We start from the raw sequence: 23,689 nt of genomic DNA on the forward strand, positions 1-23,689 counted from the left end.
CTTGCTTTCAAGCAAAGATTCACATATTACTCAGCATTAGTGGAAACCTTCCTCCCCCTCTTCACACGAGACCCATACATCCGCAAAGAATCCTGCCTTCCCTCCCACCCCCAATGCATCAACTATTATTATGCAGTGCCACTGTAGGTCATTGGGCAAGTGTGCCAAAGTAATCAGTTAAGTATGCTGGCTTTTCCCTTGACAGATGTAGTCAGACACTACAAGTGAGCGCCAGTATCAACAGTTCAGGAAGATGAGGGCTTGCATTATGTAATTATGGATACAAATCAATGTCACCACTTTCTCTAGCCAAGACGACTCAGCAATAGGGGTAAGTATCTCTGAAATTGTTGAACCTATTTTAGTAGTTTTGTTCTGCTTTGCTTTAACTCTCAATTTTGTTCAAAAATGCCTCTTATAAGAGAAAAAGAATTATGGAATTTTCCTTCTATTTTTTGTTTCTCATAGGCCTGGTCAATGTTGTCAACATAAAATGTTTTAGCTAGTAACTAAAGCTGGCCAACAAAACAATGTAGCAGATGTGGAAGAAAACTGGAAATAGTTTCTGTCCCAAATCAGGATGGAATGTCGAAAATTTAAAATTTTCTGTGGAAGCTAAATTAAAAAGAAATATAATCAATTTTGGGAGAACCGAAGCAGAATTTTTTGGCTTGCTTCTTGAGCTACCTGATTACCCAAAGAGCTGGGCAGCCCAGCATGTTACGGAGGTGGGGGAACATTGACACTACATTTCTTTGTATGCTCTGCTCCATTTTGACTGTGTAATCTCCACAGCTTGAAGGACTATATCTCAGTTATAAAAAGGTAAGTGCAATGACAATCTGCTGCAGTTAATTCAAATTAGGTGCAACCCCCAGGCTCCCAGCAAAATCACTAGTCTCTCTCTTTATTCAAACTATGGACACTTATTTTTACAGTATTAAAACTTTCTCCAAACAGTGAGCTCTTCATCCACTTAGCATGTCCTGGCACTGTTGTCCAATATGGAAACAAATCAACCAGGTTTCCTTTGAGAGCGGGAAGGAGTAAAGGGGCAGTAGGGAATGCTCCAAATACATATTTATACCGAAGTTGATAAAACATTTGGGAATGGGCATCAAAGCTTAAATCCAGGCCCAAACTTGCCTGAAGTTCAGGGATGTTCAGAGCCAATGTTTTGGGGTGGGCCCATCAATAAGTATAATATCACTAAGTCACCTAAGCATATGCTATCAGGAAGAGCTATTGAGGTTTAAAACATTTCCTGGTATTTAATGGGAAGATGGGCAAAGAAGATGCATGTAGATTGTGCCTTGGAGTCATTAGTTTCAGCCAATCATTCATCTCCAAAGATGCCCTGTGTATGCCTTGATGTATTTTATAACAGCAAAAACTAACAACAACTGAAAGGCAACTGGAGCTAATGCGAACAAGGCATTTCTAGAGAATTAACAGTAAGTACGTTAGCCTGATAGGTTGCTCAAGTCATCTTCTCTCATTCTTTTCAGCCTATATTTCTAAATTCTGCCTTTACTTTCTATTTCTAATGCAAAGTCCTCGGTTCACACCACAGTTCTCACCTGGACTAAAATAACCCCTTCTCTGGCTTCCCTAACACTCTTCTTTGCTACAATGGCTCTTTTTCCATATGAAGTTTGAACTTATCCTCACTTTTATGGATCTGCCCCTTACTCTCCATCACTTCACCCACTCTTCTCACCACTTGGCTGCTGCTTGTCTCTCTTCTCCCACGCTCACTATGTCTTTTTCCAGGCTGCTTCCTATGCCAGTAACGACAACCCTCCTCCTGTGAGCCACACGTGTCCCCCCACTCTTGAGGGGCAGGGCCCATGTTTTTTCCTGAGAATATTGCTGACTGTCGTACAAACCTAGAACAGTCCGAGCCCTTAGGTGAGTAATGTCCTTAGGGGCAGGGATTGCTCTGTTTCTACCACACTTTGCACCATGGAGCCTTGTTTGGGGCTTCTAGGGGAACAGCATTAAGTTGTAATTTCTGAATCTATAAAGCATCATGCAAAGTTATGGTTATAAATATTTAATAAGCTTTCCTCTCTGAATAGCTGCAGAGACGGCTTTAGAACTTCTGTCTGGAATTCAAAGACATTGTTCTCTGCGTGAAAGTAAAGAAGAAAGGCCGTGCTGAAGCTTATGGCATGATGACATCTCAGGAGGTAAACATAAAATCAATCAAAAGATAAAACAAGCCTGTCAGTCAATGGAACACACTAAACACTGAATCAGCAATTATTTTTGAATACGGTTATCCTGTCCCAAGTTGCGTAACCTGGTCTGAAGGACTCACCGGGCAGGCAGTTCACATAGTTGATTGTGGCCAACATCCAACACTTCTAGTTTTCTGCTTTCACATACCCACTCAGGCAGGCTTTCCAGGTGGTTTCTATGGAGATGAACACAGGAATCAAATTAAGGTGTAGTCCTTAAAGACTGCTACTAACACAATCAAAAACTTATCTGTACACACATGCACAAACACACACGAAGCCTACTGCACATACAGGTCCCAGTGGGAACTGTAGATCCTCTCACCATTGAGAAAACACTGAGTACAGTAAGATTTTGGTTGTAAGAGAAGAGAAAGCAGCCAATTATTTTATAAAACTAAACATTATGGGGAAGGAACTAAGTTTTCAAACTCATGCACAAATACTGTGAATACTTTCCCTCTTTGCAACTGTAAAAGCACCTAGTACAGGAGGAACAGATATACACCCTGTCGAGCACTTAACTGAATACTCAGCTACACAACTAGGCATCTAACTTAAGGTAGCTGCATGCAGAAATTAAGTTTAGGGAACAATATTTTTGACTGCATAGAAATCAACACTCCTTTCTCATCAGTGTGCTTGAGTCCCCTTTGGATTTATTCAAAGAATGATCTTTAACCCAAAAAAAGCAAATAGTGACCAAGCCCATATTTTTACTGAAATATCAATTACCTTAAAAATATAATCATGAATACCAAATCAAACATATTCCTCTAGAAAAAAAGAAGCCCCATTGCTTAACTGTATGCCAATTTATTATAACACACAAAAATGAAGTCATAAAAAAGTTTCAAAGTCACTGCAAAATCAATATTCCTCAATATGACTAATGCTTTGTTTTCCACTTCTTACAAACAGCACTTTTCAGTAAATCATACTTACTCATGCACATACAATAAGGTTAGATACCCAATTACGCTGATTTATATTCTTGCACATCTAAAAACGGATGGCCACAGCCCCAGGCTAGCTCATTTACTGCTATGCTCCCATTTAAAATGTTCAACAGGTTACAAGTGGCTTAAACAGTTTTTATGAAGTTAATGGCACTTAAGTGGAGGTTACTTACTGTAACTGGAGGTTCTTCGATATGTGTGGTCCCTATCTGTATTCCACACGTGGGTAAACATGCACGCCACGCACCCGAGTCTGTAGACTGACAAGCAGCGTCTGTTGGCCCAACTAAAGTGTCAAAAGAGGCTCCTAGCAGTGGGCTAGGAATGGGTCACAGGTGTGGTGGTAGAGGGGGCCAGAAAGCAGGACCTCAGTCTTCTGTTGCTTGTGGGAGGCTTGGCAGGATGCTGGTAGTAAAGCACAGGAGGAGAAGGTGGTGGACTTGGTTTATAGGTCTGTCTTTAGTGCTTTCTCCCTGGGGCTGGTGTGTTGATCATCAGGAACCAGAAAATAGGCCTTACATCCTTTAATGAGTGGAGAGAGTCAGTCTTTGCGTTAAAGAGGTTGGGCGCAGAGGGAAGATATTTGATATATTCTGCATCTCTTTGGGGAAGCCCAAAGATTGCAGCCACAAATCCCTCCTTGTAACAATGCCAGTGGCCAAGCTGCTGGATGCTGCATCCCAAAGAGCCATTTTCACTACCAGCTTGCCGCCCTCTAGAAAGGAGAGGAACTGGGCTCTGTCCTCAGAGGAAAATTTGTCCTGAAAGGCTGGCAACCTAGAGTAGTTATTAAAGTCATACCTGGCTAGGAGAGCCTGGTAATTGGAACTGATAGAATTGCAAGCCCACAGAGAAGACGTTTTCCCCAGGAGGTCCAGTCTCTTGGAGCCCTTGTCTGATGGGGTGGTCTAAGTATTGAGATCTATTAGGTTTCATAGCAGCCTGTACCATCAGGGAGCTGAGAACAGGGTGGAGAACAGGAATTTAGCTCCCTTTACCGGAATAAAAGAGCAATTCTCAGCCTTCTTAGATGTGGGGGGCAGGATGCTGGGGTGTGCCAGACCAATCTCGCCACCGGTTCCAATAGTGTTTCGCTAACAGGGTGAACCACCTTACTTGACTCCAGAGGCTGCAGAATGTCCAACAGTCAATGGTGTGGGTCTTGGACTTCCTTGAGAGATATCTGGAGATTACCAGCTGCTCTTCATAGTAGGTTCTACCTATGGTCATCTGGAGGGGAGGGGCAAGGAGAGACCGTCTCATCCAGGGAAGAGGAAACTCCCATCAGAAATGTTGGTACCTGCCGTCCCAGTTCAACCACCTCCTCCTCCACCAATGGAACCAATTGCTGGAGCAAGTGGGAGGGGACTGGAAAGACTCCTGGGTGTGTCCTAGATGTCTGGTATAGGGATCCCACGATCCCCAATAGGGCAAAAAAGAGGGGCCAACTGTTTGAGGGGGACCCCATGGCACAGGGAACCATTGGTTCCTAGGGAGGTCACGTTCATAACAATAGCAACCATAAATCCTGGCTCACCTGTCCAGGCTTAGCTCTCTCTCTGTGGGGATGAATGAGGGATTGGCTCATCATATTTGTCTGAATTTGAAAATTGCTCTTGTAATGGTGAAGCTGTCAGTACTGGGGCAATCCCGCCTGATGGTTGTAAGTAAGATTGTTCCTGGGACACCAAAGTACTATCATCTTCCAGTGTAGCTATGTCCCTCAGGAGGGCTAGGCCAGAGAAGACGGGAGTTCTGATGGTCAGCACTGATGGTAACAGTACATCTCTGGTCATGCTGTGTTCTTTAGGAGGATGCGTCGGTACCACTGAGTCGAGAGCTGCACTGGTGGATGGAACTGGCCATTTACTTAAAATCTACAAGCCCTTATGTGCGGATGATAACAGACACTTGTTAAAATCTCTGGACTCAGGCGCACGTGTACTCATGTGTGGAATACACATAAGGACCAGCACTTGAAAAAGCAGCACAACCGTAAGTCATCCCTGTTTAGGAAACCACTAGAACACATGCTTTAAATATTGAGCTGAATAGAGAACTAAATTGATACAGAGGAAGCGCTCAAGAAACCTCCCTGTTACGAATCCAGCCTATCTACATTGGATAGGGAATCTGTTAGCCAATGAAGTTTATACAAAAGTAATTGTAAGTGACTCCAGTAGTATGGTTTATCACAAAATTAAAGAGAAACAGGCAGAATGCCCAGTACATAGGACCAGAGATAGGATGCAGTTGAAGAACTAGGAATAAAACTCAAAATTCCTGAAACCTCTTAGGCAACATCACAGCCCTTCCATAATTCTGTATTTATGCTCAGTAAAACACAGGTGAGCCTCGCTTACTTCACATGAACTTAACTGATTGATGTAGATGCTACAAATAGCAAGAGAAAGCTATTCATCCTTCTTACCTAGAAATATCCATAGATGTCAGATGATTTGGGACTGGATACACATCAAGATGAACAAGTTCTGGGAGAAGAAAAAAAACTAATTTCATGAAAAGCAAACTAGTCATTTAGTGCATCATGTAGCTTTATTGATTGTGCCAGAGTGTATTGCATATGAAGTGTATTTGCTATGTAGCAGACTTAATACAATAATCAAAATGAACCATTTAAGATAGTATTTCGTTAATTTTAAAAAAGGAAACAAGTGACTAACTGAAATTATTTTATTTTCCCCACTTCCTCCTACCCAGAGCTCCAACCTTTAGCTTTCTTTCCTTTATTCTATCTCTATTTAATAAGATAGCACAGACAGGCATAAATCTGTGCTACTTTTTCACTAATGAATAGAATCATTGTTACTGGGTACCTAGGAGCAGATGGTCTCCTCCCAAACAGAATGGGTCATCTCTTAGATGTGCTGTGCTCGACCAGATCACACAGATATGAAGCACATTCTTCAATTTAGCATTCAGTGACAATGTCAGAGTATCTGCATTCCTGTGGGATTTTCTTTTTTAAGCAGCCCAAGTAGGTACCACTAACAATATAAGCACTTTTTGTTGTTTAATAAAGTTTTTAAAACTAAAGACCTATGCAATAAATATTAAAATTCTCAATTCAGAATGAAGGCTGAAACTCACTGAGTAATGCATATTACAATTAAACCTACAGAGTGTTCTAAAATGAAGATGTACATACACAATACATTACCTTCAGTTATAACTTACAAACAGTAAAATGAGGTAGGAAAAATGCACAGGGAAGGAAGAGAGAGATTGCACAGTAATAAGTTAGGTTGGCTGGTTCACCCAGAACCACTTGTGAGGAGTCCCTTCCTTTTATTTCAGAACAGTCCTTTCCTATCACTTTTGACTGAAATAAGCAGTTGTCACAATCACTAGGCTTCTCAACATCTGTCGCTGCACATGGCTGTATTCATGTTAACTTTTAGTAGCCGTGAAGACACATCACCTGACCCTTCCTTGGACTCTTTCCACATCTCTCAAAACTGTGACTTCATTAAAACACAGCCTTCTTTCTACAGAAAGTGTGAAGTATCCAGTACCAACTACTTAGAACAATCAAATCTAATCAAAGTGACTAGTGGAAATTGTGTAGTTTTTAATAAATATAAATAATTCTAAAGACCATTCAATTAATTTTATTCCCTGTTTAATTTAATCAGAGGAGCTGTTTAGGTGAAAGATATTGCATACCCTATATTAGGAAAAAAAACAAAATGTTGACTGACCATAAGATTTGTAACTTTTTAACCACAACACAGGCAGGGAGATCTGTTCATAAAAATACATACCACTTTACTAGGTCACCCAAAAGGCCAATTGTTAAAACACTGCTTACCTCCAGAAAGGAGAAACAACGTCCTTAGCTTGCCTTGGCAATACAACACACATAGCATATACGGTAATTCACACTTTCAAGACCCCTTTGACATTGTATACTGTGGAGGGTTAAGAATGGAATTTCAACCTTCATTCTAAATTTCTATGATGCTGTGTCCTTCAAGTCAGCCACTTAGGGCAGGTCTACACTACGGGGGAAAATCGATATAAGATACGCAACTTCAGCTACGTGAATAACGTAGCTGAAGTCGAAGTATCTTATATCGATTTACCTACCGTCCTCACGGCGCGGGATCGATGTCCGCGGCTCCCCATGTCGACTCCGCTACTGCCGTTCGGGATGGTGGAGTTACGGAGTCGACAGGAGTGCGTTCGGGGATCGATATATCGCGTCTAGATGAGACGCGATATATCGATCCCCGAGAAATCGATTACTACCCGTCGATACGGCGGATAGTGAAGACGTACCCTCAGTGTCATTTGAACATAATTTTTGAAACTTAAAATTACCATTGACATGATATAGGTAAAAGTTCTCATTTACCCAAAGGTCACGTCAACAGATCCCTTGATTAAGCCCAATTATGTGTATTCCATTTAATAAGCATTCATTCGGCTGTTTGAAAACCAGGTAATGAAAAGACAGACCTCAACATGATAGCCTTGAAAACAGCCTTACCATTTGAAAAGGCATAAAGAGCTTTGAGAAAATATCCACTGATTTTGAGGGTCACCAGCTGGTTTCGTTCACAGTGCAGCACTTCGATGTTGTTGAAAACTGTTGCATCTAGTTCGCAGAGTTTATTGTCTCGTAGGTCTAATTGTGTCACATGATGCAGGAAGTCTACTTCATCCGGCACCAGCCTCCTAATTACATTCAATCTTGCAAAGGGAGGGAAAAAATAAAAGTTGCTAGTACACAGTTACTACACACTCCCTTCTGGCAGGGTAGAGGAAAAGAAACTTTGCTCTCCAATTAAGCTATTCCCCAATGGTTGGGTCAAAATGAAAAGATTCAGGATCCTGACCTACTTCAGTTTTAATTGTTTTATTCTTCTCTCTTCTTTGGGATACTTTTAAACAGGATGGTTCAGGTCTTTTATCTTATCTACTGTTATACTGGGATAACAACACCGACCCCTTTGGAAGAATCTTTTGAGATCTACCGAGCATTATGTAAGAGCTAGTGCTATTATTATGGTGTCTAAAACAATAAAGGTGATCTTGCTGTGATTTACTCTGAAGTAGCACAGAAAAGTAAAACCTTTACAGTTCTGCTAGCCTTCAAAGAACCATAGTTATCGTCGGCTGGACTGCCTGAGCAGATACCCGTACATACTTCAGGAGACAAAGTGAGAAACTGAAAATACTGGGAGTCTGACTTACTGAAAGGCAAGATCCAAAATTCTAAATTCTACACACAGTCACTCACATCTCACTTCACCACCTTCCAAGGCAACCAAATACCGAGTCAGAAGAAAGCGTACTGAACTTAAAAGGTAATGAGGGGAAAGGATCTGGAAGTAAGGGCTTATCTAATCCAGTGAATTAGTGTGCAGCAAGTCTGGGTATGAATCTAGAGTGCACCAGTCTGTCACACACTAACCCACTCTGTAGACAAGAACAGCTCTTACTGCTTTCTTACTGTTTTCAATGTAGCAGTTAGTAGATTGAAGCCGGCCAGTTCTATTAAAAGGAGCAACAAGAAGATTTCAGTGCACTTCAACAATTTTTGCCTTAGCAGCGAAACCTAACTTGAAAAAAGCTATATTCACCTTTTTTTTTTTTAATTGGTGTTTTTAACTAGACAGGAAATGCTTGCCCCTGGTTTCATTGCAGCATTATACATATCATGTAGCAGATACAGTTCATGAACAAATTCAACACAAAACATTCAAGGTGTAGGAGTACTACATTAATTATTAAAAAAGTAATATTCATCTCTCGGGGTACAAGGAAGCAGCTGACAGATGGGCCCCAAGCAGCAGACTTTTCCAAAGTTCAGGATATTTTGACACACTATTTTGGTTCAGGCCTATCTGTACTATACGGCCACCAAGTAATAATATTCATGTTCAAAAGCGGAGCTTGTTACAGCTATCATAGATTTCACGATTTTCCTTACTTCGAGCAGTATAAACCTGGTTGGCTAATAGGCAGCAAAAGCTCAATGACGTTACATGGATAGGACTGGATCACTGGATGCACAGTAAACACTTACATTTCTCCTAAAGATCAAGAGCTTCCTCCTCCCTCTTCCCATTGCCAAATGACCAATGAGTTTAAAAAAAAAAACAAAAAAACCCCAAAAAAACAGTCATAACAAGAGTTGGTTCCTGGTTGGCAGTTTGTGTATCCAACATTATTCACTGTTACCATAGGATATACAGTCATTGCTATTTAAATCGAATGAAAAAACTAGAAGGTCATTTGAGTACAAACCAACCTTCAAATTTTTTCCTCCTTACAAAAAAAATTAGCCCTATTATCGGAGGTGTTTAGCACCTCTGAAAATGATACCATATGTTCCACAGAATCATAAAAATGCAGGACTGGAAGGGACTGATTGGCTATCTAGTCCAGTCCATGCACTAAGGAAGGATTAAGTATCTCTAGACTTCCCTGACAGGTGTTTGTCTAACCTGTTCTTAAAAACCTCCAATGACAGAAATTCCACAACCTCCCTAAGTAATTTGCTTCAGGGCTTAACTACCCTTACAGTTAGGAAGTTTTTCCTAATGTCTAACTGAAATCTCCCTTGCTGCAGTTTAAGTCCATTACTTCTTGTCCTGCCCTCAGTGCATAAGGAGAACAATCTATCACCTTCTTTATAACAGCCTTTTACATACTTGAAGACTTATGTCACCCCTCTTCTCTAGACTAAACACACCCAGTATTTTCAATCTTTCCTTGTAGGTCATGTTTTCTAGACCTTTAATCATTTTTGTTGCTCTCTTGCTTTTTCTACAATTTTGTCTTTCCTGAAGCATGGTGCCTAGAACTGGACACAGCACTCCAGTTGAGGCCTCCTTAGTGCTGAGTAGAGTGTTTCTAGGACTTGCACCTTTTTCACAATGGCCAGTCTGACTTCTCCTAAATGAGCTGCACTTAGTAAAGGGTTCTGATTAAAACTCAAGTTCTAATAATGGATGTGAAAAATCAATTTCATAAAGAGAAGTAATTAAACAAAAAAACAGATTAAGGATCCCTTTGCAGTATCTGAATACTTCTCTCATGGATCCATCATTGCACTGGTTCTTCTTCATTACAAAGAAACAGGGCTATGTGACAATGTGGTGTGCAGTACATTTCTGTTATATTAACCTAGTTACCAAAAGTACTCTGAAATCCAGTTTTGTTTGGAACCTCGCACTCCTTCACTCATCAACATTGCAGCAGTGCTGTGAAGGCTGTCCCTCCCCCAGAGCCTGATTGGTTAGGATTGGACAGAGACTGAAGAAACTGGCCTCTCCACCCACACAGAGCCCTGGTTGACTAGAAAACTGGCAGGACATTCCATCCTTACTTAGGTGCTAGCTCTCTTCCAAGTGGTGGAGAGGGAACATGCTACCACTAAAAGAACACAGCAGGCCAAAAACCTGAACTTGGGGCTCAGGGATTGGCCTAATGAGCAATCTAAGCATGCGGTAAGAATTGGCTACTATACAAAGGGAAGGAGATGACTCAATCCATGACCGAGGCTGAGACTCCGAGGGGCCCTTAGAGTGTTTGTGATGAAGGGAGACTTCCTTTTAGGCATTTTGGATTTATGTCATACTCCTAATGACTGTATTTAATTACACTGGGATTCTGTTCATGCTAATAAGGACATTGGGAGAGAGTTGTGCACTAGAGTGATTCCTGGGTGAATTCATGCTTCCCAACGGTTATAAGAATTTGAAACAACCTAGCAGGGAGGGGAGCCCCACCACAGTTGTTTATATAGATGAGTTGATCAACACACAGGTGAGATCATCAATAAAATATTACACATGGTGAATTTGGCTAGGTACTGTCCAGATAACTAATCTGTGCAGAATCATATTTTTGTTCCTTGGTCTCTCCCCTTTACTGCCCACTTGTTTGTCTAGTGCATCAGTTATTTCATGTCTTAAGTTGTAAGCTCTTTCAGACAGAGGACTATCATTTATTGTATGTTTATACACTACCTGCACAATGAAACCCTGACCTGGTTGAGCTTGTCGGTGATATTGCAAGGTTTATTTTTTTGTTTTGTTTTTTTAATTTACAGGTTTTTTAAAAACATTAAATCCTTCATTTCCCTAACCCCTCCCCCCCTTTCCCCAAAAGAATTCTAGTCATCACAAGCAGCGTGAGTTTGTATAGTATGATCTGAAAGGTGGTAAGATGAACTAATATAAACAGCATTACACGTTAGGGCCAATTATCACCATGTAAGAAAGTAACTTCTACACCAACAATTCAGGTTTGTTTATTTTCCCCTCAAGTGTTTACCTTAGATCCACATGTTTGATATGAGGCATTCTTCTTAACGTCTGTAGGTTGAGGGTCTCCATACAGTTTCCAGACATACAAAGTTTATCCATGGCAGTCAGCTTCTCTAGTACCCCTGGAATGTCAGTGAATTCATTGAAGGAAAGACTCAGATAGTTGAGCTGATGTATACTCTCCAATTCAGCAGGAAGGGACTGGAGAAAGTTACCATCCAGCAAAAACGTCTGCAAACTAGGGGAAAAATGAAATGACTGTTTAAACTACATTTCCTGGTTCTGAACATGTATTCAGCACAAATCGTGGAAACTAAAGTGGCAGAAAATGGACTAATGAGGAAAAAGTTTAAAGATAAGCATAACAGGTCTGCAAAAAATACAACAAAAATCTTACAAGCCCTGCTAATTCTGCACTGTGGACCATAGATGTGTCACATCTTGGTTTTCAGAATTCCCACTTCTCTTGCACGTACTACAACCTTCTTTATATCTTACACAATTAACTTTCTTTCTACAAGAAATGGATTTTAAATTTGTCTTCCCAATATTAATAAGGCTACTTTTAAAATTATATTGAGAATAGAAAAGCTACAAACACAGGAGACCTCCCCTCCTCCCCGCTGTTTCTGATTGCTCAACATGAGCATAAAAGTGAGCCCTCTGTGACAAACAGTCCAGTAAGTGAGTGTATACATACATATAGTAAGACATGCATAGGGGGTCACAATCTTCTATTGTGTGTACCAACAGGATCCCACTGAGCATGTACACGAAGTTTAAAAATACGTACTTGTGCATATCGCCTACAGCTGCTGGAACACTTCTGAGGGCATTACAGGACACATTGAGTTCAGTCAGGGTTGGAATACTGCAAACTGCCAACGGGAAGTCTCCTAAATGATTATTGGAAAGGTTAAGGCTCTTCAACTTTGTGAACCTATAATAAGAAACACAGGAAAATGCACTTTAAGGAAAGTGAATATGAAATGCACCAAGTTACTACAGTTGCCTTGTAGTAACTGAAATATAATGTACGTTTGGGTGACGGGCTGGATCACAGAAACCCCCTTGGGCCTGCCAACTGATGTGCTGGGACTACCTCTAAGCCAGTTTTCGCTGGAAGCTTGGGACTTCAGAACCCTGCCTGGTTTGAGCCAGACATGTTAGCCTGCTACAAACACAGACCCAGGTCTGAACCACTTCCCTCAACAGCTGCAGGCTTAACTGAAAACAGATTAAGAAGCGTTCCTGTCTCCAACACTCAGATCCCCAGCTCCCAATGGGGTCCAAAACCCAAATAAATCCATTTTACCCTGTATAAAGCTTATACAGGATAAACTCAAATTGTTTGCCCTCTATAACACTGATAGAGAGATAAGTACAGCTGTTTGCCCCTCCAGGCATTAATATATACTCTGGGTTAAGTAAAAAGTGATTTTATTAAATACGAAAGGTAGGGTTTCATAGAATCATAGAATATCAGGGTTGGAAGGGACCTCAGGAGGTCATCTAGTCCAACCCCCTGCTCAAAGCAGGACCAATCCCCAACTAAATCATCCCAGCCAGGGCTCTGTCAAATCTGACCTTTAAAACCTCTAAGGAAGGAGATTCCACCACCTCCCTAGGTAACCCATTCCAGTGCTTCAACCACTATCCTAGTGAAAAAGTTTTTCCTAATATCGAATCTAAACCTCCCCCTCTGCAACTTGAGACCATTGCTCCTTGTTCTGTCATCTGCTACCACTGAGAACAATCTAGATCCATCCTCTTTCGAACCCCCTTTCAGCAGCTACCAAATCCCCCCTCATTCATCTCTTCTGCAGACTAAACAATCCCAGTTCCTTCAGCCTCTCTGCATAAGTCATGTGGCTTCGGCCTCCTAACCATTTTTGTTGCCCTCCTCTGGAATCTTTACAAGAAGGATATGGAAAAATTGGAGTGTGGGGCCCAAAACTGGACAGTACTCCAGATGAGGCCTCACCAATGTCACATAGAAGGGAATGATCATGTCCCTCAATCTGCTGGCAAAGCTCCTACTTATACAGCCCAAAATGCCGTTAGCCTTCTTGGCAACAAGGGCACACTGTTGACTCATATCCAGCTTCTTGTCCACTGTAACCCTTATGTCCTTTTCTGCAGCACTGCTGCCTAGCCATTCGGTCCCTAGTCTGTAGCAGTGCATGGGATTCTTCCGTCCTAAGTGCAGGACTCTGCACTTGTCCTTGTTGAACCTCATTAGGTTTCTTTTGGCCCAACCCTCTAATTTGTCTTGGTCCCTCTGTATCCTATCCCTACCCTCCAGAGTATCTACCACTCCTCCCAGTTTAGTGTCATCTGCGAACTTGCTGAGGGTGCAGTCCACACCATCCTCCAGATCATTAAATGAAGATACTAAACAAAATTGGCCCCAGGACCTACCCTTGGGGTACTCCGCTTGATACCGGCCGCCAACTAGACATGGAGCCATTGATCACTACCTGTTAAGCCCGACAATCTAGCCAGCTTTCTATCCACCTTGTAGTCCATTCATCCAGCCCATACTTCTTTAACTTGCCGGCAAGAACACTGTGGGAGACTGTATCAAAAGCTTTGCTAAAGTCAAGGAATAACACATCCACTGCTTTCCCCTCATCCACAGACCCAGTTATCTCCTCATAGAAGGCAATTAGGTTAGTCAGGCATGACTTGCCCTTGGTGAATCCATGCTGACTGTTCCTGATCACTTTCCTCTCCTTTAAGTGCTTCAGAATTGATTCCTTGAGGATCTACTCCATGATTTTTCCAGGTACTGAGTTGAGGCTGACTGGCCTGTAGTTCCCTGGATCCTCCTCCTTCCCTTTTTTAAAGCGAACAGCGGACAGCTAACACAGGGAGTTTGCCTGGGATCTGTCAGAGAGGAGGTACGCTAAGTACTGCATTGGGGGTCTGTGTTGGTGAGTATCTGAGTGTCTGTTGCGGGGACAGTTTGTCAGTTTGACCGTGTGCTTGACTGTTTGAAAAGTGTGAATTGGGAGTGCTTTGTTCCAGGTGGGCCTTGAGTGGGCCTGACTGTTATAAAAAGGCAGTCAGCAGCGAACCAGCTGAGCGGCGAACAGCGGAGGCAAACAGAGAGAGTTTGCCTGGGGAGAGCGCACTGAGGCTTTCATCTTACAGGCTTCTCTGAGCAGTTTCTGCAACAGCTGAGGAAGCTCTTCGAAGGAAGGAAATATGGAAGGTGAGCGTTCAGCTGTTGTAACCTGCACAGGTTGTTCCATGTTTGTCTTTCTTCCACAGGACAGAAGCGACTTTGTCTGTATAAAGTGCAAGCTGGTCTTCATATTGGAAGAGAAGGTTTGAGGTCTGGAGAAACAAGTATTGAGCCTGTGTTGCATAAGAGAAAATGAAGATTTCCTGGACAGACGTCAGGATATGCTTCTACAGGCACAACGTTCTGAGGAATCAGAGCAGGCTGCGCAGCAGGGACAGAAGGACGGGGAAGAAAATTGGCAGCATGTGACCTCCAGAAGAAGAAAGAGGAGCGTCCATGTACCAGCAATGGAGATACAGGTGAGCAACCGTTTTCATGTTCTCTCCACAGGTACTAATACGGAAAGTGGGCTAGATGATATATCTGAGGGAAGGGAGCAGGAAGAGACTCCACCGATTGGAAGGCACAAGATGCACTGTCCCAGGGATGGGGGTTCCACAATCACCGCTCCCAAGAGAAGAAGGTGGGTGGTGGTGGTCGGGGACTCCCTCCTCAGGGGGACTGAGTCATCTATCTGCTGCCTCGACCGGGAAAACCGAGAGGTCTGCTGCTTGCCAGGAGCTAGGATTCACGATGTGATGGAGAGACTGCCAAGACTCATCAAGCCCTTGGATTGTTACCCTTTCTTGCTTCTCCACGTGGGCACCAACGATACTGCCAAGAATGACCTTGAGCAGATCACTACAGACTACGTGGCTCTGGGAAGAAGGATAAAGGAGTTTGAAGCGCAAGTGGTGTTCTCGTCTATCCTCCCTGTGCAAGGAAAAGGCCCGGGTAGAGACCGTCGAATCCTGGAAGTCAACAAATGGCTACGCAGGTGGTGTCGGAGAGAAGACTTTGGATTCTTTGACCATGGGATGGTGTTCCAAGAAGGACTGCTAGGCAGAGACGGGCTCCACCTAACGAAGAGAGAGAAGAGCATCTTCGCAAGCAGGCTGGCTAACCTAGTGAGGAGGGCTTTAAACTAGGTTCACCGGGGGAAGGAGACCAAAGCCCTGAGGTAAGTGGGGAAATGGGATACCGGGAGGAAGCACGAGCGGGACAGTGCAAGAGGGCAGGACTCCTGTCTCATTCTGAGAAAGCGGGACGATCAACGAGTTATCTTAAGTGCCTATACACAAATGTCTATACACAAGAAGCCTGGGAAACAAACGGAGAACTGGAAGTCCTGGCACAGTCAAGGAACTATGATGTGATAACTCACATGACTGGAGTACTGCCGTGGATGGATATAAACTGCTCAGGAAGGACAGGCAGGGCAGAAAAGGTGAGGGAGTTGCATTGTATGTAAGAGAGCAGTATGACTGCTTGGAGCTCCGGTATGATACTGCAGAAAAACCTGAGAATCTCTGGATTAAGTTTAGAAGTGTGAGCAACAAGGGTGATGTTGTGGGGAGAGTCTGCTATAGACCACCAGACCAGGGGAATGAGGTGGATGAGGCTTTCTTCTGGCAACTAACAGAAGTTACTAGATTGCAAGCTCTGATTCTCATGGGGGACTTTAATCACCCTGATATCTGCTGGGAGAGCAATACAGCGGTGCACAGACAATCCAGGAAGTGTAGGGGACAATTTCCTGGTGCGAGTGCTGGAGGAACCAACTAGGGGCAGAGCTCTTCTTGACCTGCTGCTCACAAACTGGGAAGAATTAGTAGGGGAAGCAAATGTGGATGGGAACCTGGGAGGCAGTGACCATGAGATGGTTGAATTCAGGATCCTGACAAAAGGAAGAAAGGAGAGCAGCAGAATACAGACCCTGGACTTCAGAAAAGCAGATGTTGACTCCCTCAGGGAGCAGATGGGCAGGATCCCCTGGGAGAATAACATGAGGGGGAAAGGAGTCCAGGAGAGCTGGATGTATTTTAAAGAATCCTTATTGAGGTTGCAGGAACAAACCATCCCAATGCGTAGAAAGAATAGTAAATATGGCAGGCGACCAGCTTGGCTTAACAGTGAAATCCTTGCTGATCTTAAACACAAAAAAGAAGCTTACAAGAAGTGGAAGATTAGACAAATGACCAGGGAGAACTATAAAAATATTGCTCAGGCATGCAGGAGTGAAATCAGGAAGGCCAAATCACACTTGGAGTTGCAGCTAGCAAGAGATGTTAAGAGTAACAAGAAGGGATTCTTCAGGTATGTTACCAACAAGAAGAAAATCAAGGAACGTGTGGGCCCCTTACAGAATAAGGGAGGCAACCTAGTGACAGAGGATGTGGAAAAAGCAAATGTACTTAATGCTTTTTTTGCCTGTCTTCACAAACAAGGTCAGCTCCCAGACTGCTGCACTGGGCAGCACAGCATGGGAAAGAGATGACCAGCCCTCTGTGGAGAAAGAAGTGGTTCGAAAATATTTAGAAAAGCTGGATGAGCACAAATCCCTGGGGCCGGATGCGCTGCATCCGAGGGTGCTAAAAGGAGTTGGCGGATGTGATTGCAGAGCCATTGGCCATTATTTTTGAAAACTCATGGCGATTGGGGGAGGTCCCAGATGACTGGAAAAAGGCTAATGTAGTGCCCATCTTAAGTGGTTCCAAGTAATAACAGACAGAACAAAGTGAATTACCAAGCAAAATAAAACGAAACACGCAAGTCTAAAGCTAATACAGTAAGAAAAACTGGATACAGATAAAAATCTCACCCTCAGATGTTTCAATAAGCTTCTATCACAGACGGGATGCCTTCCTAGTCTGGGCACAATCCTTTCCCCTGGTACAGCCCTTCTTCCAGCTCAGATGGTAGCTAGGGGATTTCTCATGATTGCAGCCCTCTTTATATATATTTTTTGCACAAGGCAGGAATCCTTTGTCTCTCTCTGGGTTCCCACCCCTCCTTCTAAATGGAAAAGCACCAGGTTAAAGATGGATTCCAGTACCAGGTGACATGATCATGTCACTGTAAAACTCCAAGCCCTCATTCTTCCCAGCCTGATTCACAGGAAGGCCTACAAGCAAACAGAGCCATCCACAGTCAGTTGTCCTGGCTGATGGGAGCCATCAAGATTCCAAACCACCATTAATGGCCCACGCTTTCCATAAATACAATAGGACCTCAGAGTTATATTTCCTATTTCTAGTTTCAGATACAAGAGTTATATATTTATACAAATAGGATGACCACAACTCAGTAGATTATAAGCTTTGTAATGAATACCTTACAAACTTTTTATGCATGAAGCATATTCCAGTTACATTATATTCACAGTCTAGCATATTTTCATAAAATCATACAGAGTGCAACCTCACAGTTGGATTATTCGAATGCTGCTGGTATGCATTTCAAGTCTGTACTTTCTGGGTGTCATACACAGATTTGTAAGCTCAGTTAAAGACACTTAAGTGGGCCATTGAAAGTTTGTTGGTTCCCTTGATGTCAACACACCATTTGGTATAGGCATAAGAGGGAATCCAGAGTGAAACACTAAATACATTTTCTACAAGTGCATCAGAATGCAGTAGATGCACCCCAACCCTGTCAGAATCGTATGGTAGATTTTACTTTTAACAAAGTCTTCTGTGGCATTTGATCTTGCACTGAAGTACTACTGTATTCTAACATGCTTCATGCTAGAGAACCGCCCATATAGTTAGCAGCATCAGTTATCAGGTGCATGATTCCCTCTGTGTAAGCCCTTTGAACTGAAAAACCTGTGCTGCATGGCTCAGTTTTGTTCATCTGTGCAGACTTCATCTCTCAACTGGAAAATTCTTAAAAGATTTTTATGTTAATTTGAACTGAAAAGGAACATCCATTACAGTAAACTGAAATTTAGCAACACTTTTGGTAATGGAAGAAGCACTTCCTTAAAATCTCAATTCTGCATATCTACAAGGGTGTCTGCAATTATACTGATTTCATAATTTTATCCTCCTGAGACATGTCATGGGATTCCTAAAATCTGGGTTTCTCATATCTCCTGAAAGGAACACTTGCATATGCAGCCTATACTCATCTTGTTTAAAAAGTTAAAAATGCAAAAAAAGACTAGTTAAAAAAAGGTAGAGGACAATCCAATTACACAGCCTACATGTGCAGCAACATTGTTATGGTTGCCTAACAACCACTGGGAGGAGTGCCTAAAGGCAACTAACTGGATGAATGAAAAGATCTGTGTCAGAGCCAATGGATGAGAGGAAGCTCTTTTCTGGCATGGCTAACTAATGCATTTTATTCAGACTTCACTTTCCCGTCACTAAATCTCAGTTCCTTTGTGTTCTTATATAAAGTCAGTAAAAATGGTACCACACCTACTGACTCTAACGGTATAGACAAAAAAGAGCTCTAAAAGCATGCCTTTAAGAGTCTGCAGCCCGGGGCCTCCCCAGATTAATATCTTAAAATTATTTGTTCTCCAATTATAAAGTTAGTACAAGCAAAGCAATCAAAAAAGTGTTAGAAAATAAAAACTACAAAAAGATTAAAAAAAGATAGGGAGCAATCCAATTAGCCAGCTTGCAATGATGTTATTGTTGACTAACACAGAATATGCAGCCAATGATGAAAACTTCTCCCCCATCAACATATAAATAATGCCTTCAGACTGTAGTTAGACTGTAGATATATCAAAGGGGGGGGTCTATGTCACTGGAAGCTGAGACAGTGAAGATGTGTAACATTTACAGAGACTTCAATGACAATGGCAGACCAATGGTACCTCTGGCACTATAACCTGTCTTCCAAAAGTGGACAGTTCCAGATGCTTCAGAGGGAATGAATAGAACAGGGCAATTATCAAGTGAGCCATCCCCATCATCCAGTCCCAGCTTCAGGCAGGGAGAGACTTAGGGATACCCAGAGCCTGAGGTAGTGTTCCTGATCATCTGGCTAATAGCCATTGATAGACCTATCCTCCAGGAACTTTGCTAATTCTTTGTTGAATCCAGGTATACGTCTGGTCTTCACAACATCCACTGACAATGAGATTCACAGATTGACTGTGGTTTGTGTGAAGTACTCTCTCATGTTTATTTTAAAACTGCTTCCTATTAATTCCTATTAAATTTAACCAGGTGACCCCTGGTACTCGTGTTATGGGAAGGAGTAAATAACACCTCCTTATTTACTTTCTCTACCCCATTCATGATTATATAGACCTCTATCATTAAGGTATCAGGAGTAGCCATGTTAGTCTGGATCTGTAAAAGCAGCAAAGAGTCCTATGGCACTTTATATCATTAAGGTGTGGGCATACCATGGATTTATAGTGTCATGGTATTTTCTCTCTCTCATTATCTATCCCTTTCCTAATGATTCCCAACAGTGTTAGCTTGGACTGCCGTTGCACACTGAGTGAGGTTTCTAGAGAACTATCCACGACTCCTTCAAGATCTCTTTTGAGTGGTAACAACTAATTTAGACTTCATCGTTTTGTATGTATCGTTGGGATTATGTTTTTTAACTTGCATTATTTTGCACTTATCAACATTGAATTTCATTTGCCTAGTTGCCCAGTTTTCTGAGAAATAGATGGTTGAGGTCCTTTGTTCACCAGGGTAAGCTTTCCACTTGTCAGCTTCATTTCACACCTCTCGCTGATCAACAGGAAAGTGTTATGATGTAAGGAAGAAAATCAGTTAACAGATTACATCTCAGCGATCCAGTGATAAAACGTCATCATTACTTCCCCCTCAGACTGGATTGCAGCAAACACTAACATGAGTGGGATGCATAATGGACCCAGATTTATATAGAAATAATATTTCAACCTAACTTCCATTTGCAATACTTATGCAAGTAAGTAAAAAAGGGGGGAGATGGAGGGCAGAAGAGATAAAGTGACAGTCAATACAATTACATCCATGGATAAACTCAAAAATAAACATTACCATTTTTTAATCAGCCGTAAGAAAATTAGCCAGTTTAATAATCAGCACATAGGCTATGGCCGCAGAGGGTTTCGGAGTATGTTTCAAACATTACAAAGAAGATGATTGCTAAATTACATTTAAAGAAAAGTTGGAAGGAAGGACTGTATACTTGGAATTATCCCCCACATTAGAGGATAATTTAAGATGAGCAGAGGGTGTTGTTTATTTCCTTCTCTGTGTGTTCTCTCAGTTCCAAGATGCTAAAGCTACGTTCTTCATACAGCAGTGTAAATTATCCAGCAGATATATTAGTAATGAAGGCTGGTGGGCAGTTGCTCAGAGAATTAAGATAGTAAGTCAAGCTCACATCTTAATCACCTGCTTCACATTAATTATTAACAGCATGAATCTCTAATGGTCCAGGGTGTTTGTTATTATGGAGCATTGCCAAAAATGAACTGATCTGAAATACTGACTTTGCATCCAATATTTTTTATATTTAGAGAGTTATGCCATTAACCTACATTGTCACTGATGCAAGTAGGATACCATGAAGGTATGTAACTGACTACAATTCTCTGCTGAGTTTGTACAAGGAATCAGGCTTTAAAGAATTAAATATCCACTGTTTCCCTTTCTCCTAAATCGTTACATTGTGCTGACAGCATTAACTAGAAAAGTGGTGACAAGCAACACTGATGCCTTTGCAGCATGCCTTGGTAGGAGGAAAACTCCACAATACACATAATTTGTTAACTACTTGATGATACACTGACTCCATAATTCAAGATATGTCATTTCCTCCCTCCTATCTGTAGACCTTTGCCATTCTTCAAAAAAAGCCACTTGTAGAATTGTACTTCCTACCTCTCCTGAACACACCAAGATCAGAAAACTTGATTCTGAGCCTTCTATAATTTAAGCTAGAGCAAAATGCTGACATATCAACCCTGGTCTTTGAACATGCAATATGATTGAACACCAACTGTTATAATTGAGCGAAATAGCATCCACATTATTTGTTCTTGAAGCTGCCAATTTAGGAGAGACTAGTTTGACATATATGAAGGTGGGCGGGGGATCAATAAACCAAGTTCTCTAACACAGTAATATGTGCACGTTTATCATGGTTTCTAACTTTAGGATTCTGATCCACTTGAAATGCACAAAAAGGGAATATTGATTATACTACATAGTACTTGTGTTCTAATATGTTTGAAATAAGCGTTACAGTAAAGCTATGTGCTGTCAGTCAAGCAAAGCTACAGAAGTTGGCCTGACATAACCAGTTTGTCTGATTCTTATCAAAAGTGTTTATGCAAAAGGTGATTTTTACTATATCTGACCAGGATATCTAGTGTAATAAGGTAACAAACCTGAAAGAAAACAAAATTCCCACTGATCTCTTTGGTCTTTCATGGATCTATTTTTATGGTTACAATGGAACATCATTTCAGACCAAAAAAAAAAAAAAGCATTCTCCCTCAACTCCAGCAGAATGTTGAGAGCACTAGCTAGCAGGCAAGCAGGATGAGGCAATTAAGTATTGGAATTGGTGGCAATCTCATTACACGAATTTGCCAAATAGCTTACATGGTTAAATTTCGTTCTTACTACTAATAATCCAAGTTACTGTCTTTTAGCTGTCATTTGAGATCCTCATGGACTATAGTGTTAATGCCTCCCCAAGGGATTAGTTACCCTGGAGCCAGAAATATAAGACAGACAGCATTTCTTTTCCCTTTAAGGTATAGCCATTAAGACTTTAAAGTAGCCACGCAATTGTCGGGATCAAAGCTTTATGAAGGCTCCTGCTACTCTAGCGCTCTCCAAGTGGGAAAACACTTCCCTGCAGCTAGCTGGCTCAAAGATTGTGCTTGGTGGGGGTGGATCTGTTCAATCTTTCAGCAATAATCCAGATGCAGAGGGATATCCTAGCCCCACTGAAGTCAATGAAAACATTCCCACTGGGTTAATACAGCCAGGATTTCACTCCAGATGCCTGAGGAGAAGGGGAGTGCTTCAGATCTCTTCCCTTCCATTTTGAAGGCCAAGTTATTATACTAGCTCCAATGCATCTGAGATGACAACATACAAAAGCAGACAGGGAAAAGAATCCCAAAACAAGCAACAGACACAGATAATTGGTTAATTTTAGGGTAAGGATTGTATTTGAGTTTGTTTTGGCTACTAAACCAATTAACAATCATAGTTAATTGAATAACTAAAACTCAAATATAACCCTACCTCCTAAAAATGTTTTCAAATCCCCATGCAAACAAACAAAAGTTAAGCCCCAGTCCTTGGTAGTTTTACAGCATTTGTACTAACACTACAGGGATCCTGCCATTTTTTTTCCCTCGATCCAACACAGTAAAGGGTGCCTGGGTTCGTGAAGACAAACTTCAAAGTCTCTATATGCAGACAAAAGTTAATAATCATATTTTTCACTGAAGAATATATAAAGAAAATGTATCACATTGCACAAAGAGCAACTTCAAACCTTAGTGGCTCACTTTTCAAAACATACAAATAGCCACAGATGCTAAATCAAACTAGGATTACATCCAAGTCATAAGCAGCTTTTATTCTATTACAAAAATCAGTAAGACCATAAAAAGATAAATATGTTGTTAATGGAAACAACCTGAAGTTATATGGTGCTTTACAAGGAAGCAGGATTTTACAATTCTCAATTTCTGCAATAGCCTATTGCAAACTACTTCCTTGGGGAAAGACTATTCTCACCTGCAAAGAGAAGGAAATCCTAAAGGATGAAAGTGAAAATCTATACTCATCTCCACCCTGGAAGTCTATTTTCAGAACACAGGAGCTAAAGGGGCTAGCAACAGCTAATCACAGCCCTGCTGGCCCAGATAAAAGGAGCTGCCTGGCCTTAGCAGGTCAGTTACTGGCTGGGACCAGAGGAATGATGAAAGGGGCTCCTGTCTGGCCTGGAGATAGAAAAAAAACCTGGCCCTAAAATGGGCTAGAAATAAAAAGGTTCAGTAGGATGAGGCCCACGGAAATAGCAGCAATGGATTCACGCAAGCAGTATGTAGCTGCGGTGTACAGGGGTCCCCAGGTTGGAATCTGGAGTAGTGGGCAGTCCTGGGTTCCCCTACTG

At 41.8% G+C, this 23,689-nt stretch overlaps 1 protein-coding gene across 1 annotated transcript in view; it reads right to left on the reverse strand.

The window, feature by feature from the left end:
- PHLPP1 (PH domain and leucine rich repeat protein phosphatase 1) overlaps positions 1-23,689 on the reverse strand; it is a 225,997-nt gene that overhangs the window by 45,396 nt on the left and 156,912 nt on the right. Inside the window, exons 5-9 of the mRNA XM_045005499.1 lie at positions 12,299-12,445; positions 11,513-11,743; positions 7,716-7,918; positions 5,634-5,694; positions 2,324-2,419 (exon numbers count right to left, since the gene is read on the reverse strand). Coding sequence (XP_044861434.1) covers positions 2,324-2,419; positions 5,634-5,694; positions 7,716-7,918; positions 11,513-11,743; positions 12,299-12,445 — 738 coding nt within the window. The remainder of the gene's footprint in view (positions 1-2,323; positions 2,420-5,633; positions 5,695-7,715; positions 7,919-11,512; positions 11,744-12,298; positions 12,446-23,689) is intronic.

The sequence above is a fragment of the Mauremys mutica genome, chromosome 2, assembly GCF_020497125.1.
Source record: "Mauremys mutica isolate MM-2020 ecotype Southern chromosome 2, ASM2049712v1, whole genome shotgun sequence".
Lineage (NCBI taxonomy): Eukaryota > Metazoa > Chordata > Testudines > Geoemydidae > Mauremys > Mauremys mutica.